Source organism: Glycine soja, chromosome 3, assembly GCF_004193775.1.
Source record: "Glycine soja cultivar W05 chromosome 3, ASM419377v2, whole genome shotgun sequence".
In the NCBI taxonomy this organism is placed as follows: Eukaryota; Viridiplantae; Streptophyta; class Magnoliopsida; order Fabales; family Fabaceae; genus Glycine; species Glycine soja.
The window spans coordinates 4,734,861-4,741,845 of record NC_041004.1 but is presented as its reverse complement, the minus strand read 5'-3'; the positions used below and the strand labels follow the sequence as shown (position 1 = coordinate 4,741,845).

The window sequence follows — 6,985 nt, the reverse complement described above, 5'->3', positions numbered from 1 at the left end:
ATGTTGTTAGCTGTTTTTTTTAACTTTATTTTTTTGTTTTTTATTTTATTTAAAATATATAAAGACTAAAATAAAGATATTGTATTAACTTAGTAGAATATCATTGACATTCCTATTGCTTAGTTTACTTGAGACCTGTAATTACAACCTACTTGGTTCATAACCTACATGTTAAGTAAATAAAGAGCAACTATTAATAGGAAAAAAAAATTAACATCATTATTTTTGTTATGACTAATTTATTATATTGTTTTATAGTATTCTTTTCTATAAATAATAATTATATTGTTTTTAAATTTAGTTTTTATTTAATTCAAAGAGAGTATTATTTTTTGTTTAATTCAATTTAAAATGAGTATTATAAAGTTTCAGAAAAGTATTGGCATTATAATAACTTAACACGACATTTTTTTAATTTAATGATATTTTAGGTATAATTATGATTCATTTTTATTTTACTTTTCAAAATAATAAAAATATAGAAAAACAAACTAACAAAATTATCAATTTTGTGGATTTGAAAAATTTACAATCAGTGTTATTTAAAACTTTTTTATTCATGAAAAAAAAGTTATTTATTTTATTTTAAAAAGGAAAATACACACATGTATGGATGAGAAATTTGTATTATCAAATCTTTTTTCTTTTTTTTTTACACTTTTTTTCCTTGTATTCTCATTTTTTATTTAGTTAAAATTTTTCTTATCTCTTGACTTTCTTTGTTTTCTCTAGATTCTGATTTGTCTGTTTTCCTATCAAATTAGTTTCCCCCTATAATTAGTACTTCTATATATAATCATTTTCATCATTCAATTGACATCCTTTTCAATTTCTATTTTCATTTTTTTTATATTAATTGTTATGGAAGTTATCGTTATTGATTGACACAATAGGTCTAATCTTAAAAATCGAATCCATCTAAATCAATTTAAGATCAAATCAGATTTTAGGACTAAAGTGGATCATGCTCACCCTAAATATGACACACATGTAAATATATATTTAATATTTAATTAAATAAATACATATACACAAATTTTAAAAATTATACTTATACATATTCAAATATTTATATACACGTCTACTAATATATATTTTAGTAAAATTTTAAAAAATAGCTTAAAAATATAATAAAATATATAATAATATATAAAATCTATTAATTATAACCTTAACACCCAAACAAGATAAGGGCTATTATGCTACTTTTGTTTATATTTAAAATTATTTTATCTATTTTTAAAATATTTTTATTTATATAAAATAAGTCATAATAAAATAAAGAAAAAACCATAGATTGCACTAATAATAATTAAAAAATAGGATGAAAAAAAACACCCCATGGTTCATTCTATTTCTAATTTCCAGAAAGGCCAGTCAAGTCAACCAACACACACTCACGTGTAAGTCCCCTATTGGGCCATGCATGAACCAGGTATTCCTCTCCCACACGCTTATAAATAAGAGGTGGCAAGTATCAACCCTTTCGCTATTACCTTCAAATCTTTCCACACACACAACACAAATACCTCTCTTTCTCTCTCTTCTTCGCATTCTTCGGACATACAAAAACTCACACTCTCTCTCTCTTCAAATCAAAACCCCTCACAAAATTCACAACAACATACCCACAAATCCCAAATCCTGTCTTCTCATATAAAAGAACCCTTCTTTCGAATCCTTCCCGCTCTCTCTCTCTCTTACTCTTTTTCCCTATCCGATTCAATTCGCGCGCAGTTCCAAACCCTAGTCCCTCTCTCCGAGGTCTGATTTCACACCCCAAACCCCCCAATTCTTGTTTTCTTAAACAAAATTTTTAAAGAAATAAGAGGGTTTCGTTTCATTGGGTGAAATTCATAAAGAAAAATGTTTTTTTTGGGGGGGTTTTTTGACTTTCGAGATCTGGGGTGTTTTTTTGTTTATGTTTTAAAGGTTTTATCTTTTTGTGTTTTGAGTTGAGAAAAAGAGAAGCGAAGTTGATTTTTTTTTTGTTATTGGTACTGATTGGTGTTGAACATGGTGGGTTTTTTTTTTTTTTCTTGGTGGGCAGCTCTGTGATTTTTGGGTTGATAAAAAAAATTAGGGTTTGATGGCTGACCAAGGATTGGAAGGGAGCCAACCAGTGGATCTACAGAAGCATCCTTCTGGGATCGTGCCTACCCTTCAGTGAGTATCTGATTTTTGATGAACAAATTACACTTTCTCTTTTGATTGGCTTCAATTTCAATTGCAAGCTTCAGATGGTTGAATCTTAAGTTGTGGGGTTACCCTTTTTGATAATTTGTTAGTGATAAGTATCTAACTAATTCAACCGTTATGCTTGTAGAGCCTATCCACAGATCACACTATTGCAAGTTCTCAATTGTGTAGGAATTTTGCTCCCTTAAGTTTTGCGACTTTTGTCTATTTGACACTTTAACAGACTTGTTGAGTGCTATTTTTGAATATTTATGAATACTTTACATTTCTTTTATTTTTTTATGTACGCTTTCAATTATCAATCATGACTGTGCATTACAAATTTGGAAGATTTTAGACTGCATCCACTATTTTAGCGTTAGTGATCCCACTGCGTCCTGCTATGCCACTATAGGAATTTCCTAATTGAGTTTTAACTTTTAAGAGGTGGCTGTTTATGTTGTGATCTACTCTCTACCATTTGTTGTATTTGATTGATAACATTTGCTTTTATTTATTTTTGAATGTATAATAATTTTGCTTCTATTCACATTGGAATGCTAAGGATTTTGCTTCAATTTTCTCTGGATTATTTATTAATTTTGTTTTTGTTTACAATTTACTCTGGATTATGGAAATAATTTGCTTCTATTTTCATTAGCATACATGATAATTTTTTTCTCTATTTATGTGGAGTAATCTAATAATCAAGCTGTTTGTACCGTCAGAAATATTGTGTCCACAGTCAATTTGGACTGTAAGTTGGACCTCAAAACAATTGCACTTCAAGCTCGTAATGCAGAGTACAATCCTAAGGCAAGTATCATTTGCTTGTAGTGATTTTCACTGAAATATGCTATCTGCACATGTTTACATGTTTCTTTTTCTGCTTTTGCATCTGAATTACAATAAAGATTAACTGGTGGTTGTGCAGTCACCTATCCTGCTTTCTGGATTGTTTTCTGTTCCTTTCTGGACCAGAGAAGTGTGGTTAATCCAAGACTATTTTATATTTATATCCCACGTGATATCTTCTGCTTGCTATTCAGAATCATTAATTAGCAAATGTATTATACACGCCAGTTCTAATTGGTTGGTGGTATACTGCACTGATGTTTGTGATGTGTTTGTTTGCAGCGTTTTGCTGCTGTCATTATGAGGATAAGAGATCCCAAAACAACTGCTCTAATTTTTGCTTCTGGCAAGATGGTATGATCCTTTGCTGCACTGCTATGTCTATCTTTTAGATGATAGTAGTGCATTTTGTTATTTTTAATGCTGTCCTCAAATTAGTTCTATGTTAATTTATGGTTGTGTGGTTCTCTTGTTGAATTCTTTTTGGTATTGGTTATATTTTAATTAACTATGTTTATCAAATCAATGGTCAAACTGGTGTTATTTAGAAACTCTGTAAAATTCAGGCTTGCCTTTGCCCTTAGTATGTCATTGAAGGTGCTAGTAATGAGGTTGCAAACATGGTTGTCACTTGTCAGAATTCCTTGAATCAACTGGTTCTATATAGCATGATGAGAGAATCATTAATTTATGTAAAATGGAAATAAGGAAGATATTCTATTTCTAAATTTATTTTTACAGTTTTATTTAGCAGAAAACCATATATTTTCTCTTGTTTTAATAATTGTGCACAATTCTTGCAATTTACTATACATTTCAATTCGTGATTTAGATTATAGGCCTTCTGGTCTGTGATTCATAGTTTGCCAACCATGGTTGCAAAAAGTTGAAATTTGTCTCTTCCGCTTTCTGTAATGGCTCTTATTTGGTACCCTTCTTGTAATGGTTTCTCTCGTGAACTTTAAATTTAATTTTTTATGACTATTGACTAGGTTTGTACTGGAGCTAAGAGTGAACAACAATCTAAATTGGCAGCAAGGAAGGTTTGTACTGTTCTTTGTTTTTGTTTTTTTTTTTATTTCTCCACCATCCTGTTCATATTAATGGTTTTTCTCAAATGGAGGCCCTGGAGAACTAAACCATTTGTTGTAGCTTGGTTTTGAAACTGTTATTCCTGTTTTTGGTGTAGAGCTCTTAAATCATTGAAGGAGGCCGAATGGTTTTAACTGTTTACATGTGTTTAAGATTGATCCTCAAATTATTTCTTCAGTTAGTGTTGTGGAGTTCATTCTGAAAAGTTTACATTATTTTTAAATTTTCTATTTTTCCCCTTTCAGTATGCTCGTATTATCCAAAAGCTTGGCTTCCCTGCCAAATTTAAGGTACTGCTTCTGCTCTTATAATCTTTGCTGAAATTATTGAAAAGTGCTATTTTTAAAATTTTCTATTTTTCCCCTTTAATCCATTTTGGTCATTCTTTTCTCACTATAATTATGTAGTGTTTGATTACTAATTGGTTCTTTGGGTATTATGCTTTAGGATTTCAAAATTCAGAACATTGTCGGCTCTTGTGATGTCAAGTTCCCCATACGGCTGGAGGGTCTTGCATATTCCCATGGTGCTTTCTCAAGTGTAAGTTAGTTATTTTTTGGGAAAATAATTCATAGGGTTGGATTGGTTACTGGTGATTTTTACATTAAATTTTTTTTTGCTTTCACAATCAATGTTTGGCTATCTTGATGTTTAATGGTCACTTTTAAGGGTTTTTTTTTTTTTTTTAATTATATACTAGATATGAAATAACCTCTGGAATCATTAATTTTGTTTAAAGCACTATATAGTTGCTGCAAAGTATGAAAAACATTACTTTGACTGATACTGAATTACAGAAGAAAAAGCCATAATTAATTTCCATGGCTACCAAAGATCAACAAAGCTGTTTTAATGCATTGCCCAGCATTGTAGATACTTATAGGATGGGGAGGTTTTTAGACTTTTAAAAATTTAAGTGGAGTGAAATGGTTAAACTTGACTAATAGTATTATAAATCACTTCGCATTTGTGATAAAGAAAGTATAAGTTATGGAAAGGGCCATATGTCTATGCATGTGCTTTGTCTAAAGTCTAGAAGTAGAGGAAAATGGATATTTGCTGATACTTGCTTGTTTGTGCCTTTGTGGTGGTATAGTATGAACCAGAGCTGTTTCCAGGACTAATCTACCGTATGAAGCAACCTAAAATAGTCTTGCTTATATTTGTCTCTGGAAAAATTGTTCTAACAGGAGCCAAGGTAAAAATTTTGCTTATATTTCCCCTTGTAATTTCCCTCCATTTTTTTTGTTCACTGAATTTATCTGTTTTCAATTCCATTTTCAGGTGAGAGATGAGACTTACACTGCCTTTGAAAACATATATCCTGTGCTTACGGAGTTCAGGAAAAACCAACAATGGTATGAATTTGTCTTTACATATTTAACTTTTTCAGTACATAGTAAATACAGATGTAACTTCAACGATTTTGTTTACCCATCAGAATTATAAATACATCAAATCAAAATCAGACGAGCTAAAGAGAAAGGCTAGAGCTGAGAGTTTTTTTCAATTTCTTTTGGAACCCAAGTTTAATTTCCTTTGGTCATTATGGATTTAACGGATTCATGTAGTCAGTCAGCCATATGGACTGTTTTTTCATGGATTTAATGCATTCGTGGATTTATCTTAGTAAATGAGACTTAAAATACACATCGAAGATTTGAATTATCGTGTTTTCATCCAGTGATATCAATTAATGAATGCGTGAACGATTGAATATATGGAATCCATTACCTTATGATTCGAGTGAATCAGCCGGTTAATGCCCGTTTGTTATATTTAGATCCTGGACTTCACAATGCAGATACTTTTCTAGTTTGTTATTTTTGTACAAGTGTTGATGTTACACCTGATGTGTGTTCATAAAATGAATTGAATTTTTGTTACTTTTGAACTTTTTCATGTGATTAGCACTGTTTCTGGGTATCAAACAGTACATTCAATATTTTGATATGAATTATGGCAGATTGCTGTTTCAAGAAAGAGCAGGAGCAGTGGTCTGGCAGAGAAGTTCGTGGAACTGTAAATATTAAGACAAAGGAGATAATCTAAATTGATATATAAATTAAAGACAGCCTGTGTTGCCTTGTCTTAATTTTTTGATTGGTCATGATGTAGTAAAGTGGCAGACATTGTTCTATTGAATTGACATTTTTTTTTAAGAAAAAAGAGGATTCTGAGTCAGAATATGAGGGAAAAAAAGTTGAGAGCTAAATGGAAAAGTAGCACATTGAGTCTGTCCCTGACAGTAGTTTGAAACTGTTTTGATAGCATCTACTATCAATTGAGCGTAGTGTGATCTGACTACTGAGTATTGAATATCTTGATCAACAAATCGAAAATTTGAGCTGCTAAATTTGTAAGTCTTTAGAATTTGGTTTACATTGATAGATGGAACTACTTAATGAGTATTTTGGACCTTTGGTTCTAAACTGAGGTGTAGTACTTCAGACTTCAGTGAATAAAGGGAATTTAAAGTTGTTGATTAAAAAATCAATGATTTTGTTACTACCATGTCTATTCTTTTACCGTCTAAACAATTGAATCTAATTCTCACTACATTTTAACTACACTTTAAACAACCAATCAATACACATTCAAGTTTCTAAACATAGCCTGAGTGTGTTTTGAGTTTTATCTTAAATGATTTCATTTGACGAATTGATTTTAGCCTAAAATGATTATTATTTGAAGTAATTTTAAGAAGTATTTGAGTTGTATAAAAAAAAATCATATTGAGTTTTGTTATTCATTCTTAGGATCAGGTGAGGATATGATAGAATAAGATAGAATAAAATAAGATATCATATGATAGAATAAAGTAAAATAGGATAAGATAATCTATTTTTTTGCCAATAAG

At 30.3% G+C, this 6,985-nt stretch overlaps 1 protein-coding gene across 1 annotated transcript; it reads left to right on the top strand.

Moving 5' to 3' along the window:
- Positions 1-1,494: 1,494 nt before the first annotated feature.
- LOC114405982 (TATA-box-binding protein) lies at positions 1,495-6,495 on the top strand. Its single transcript, XM_028368517.1, has 10 exons — positions 1,495-1,764; positions 2,051-2,166; positions 2,907-2,994; positions 3,316-3,387; positions 4,026-4,076; positions 4,371-4,415; positions 4,573-4,665; positions 5,222-5,323; positions 5,410-5,483; positions 6,092-6,495. Coding segments are annotated over exons 2-10 (603 nt in total). The 5' UTR covers positions 1,495-1,764; positions 2,051-2,089; the 3' UTR covers positions 6,093-6,495.
- The last annotated feature ends 490 nt before the right edge of the window (positions 6,496-6,985 follow it).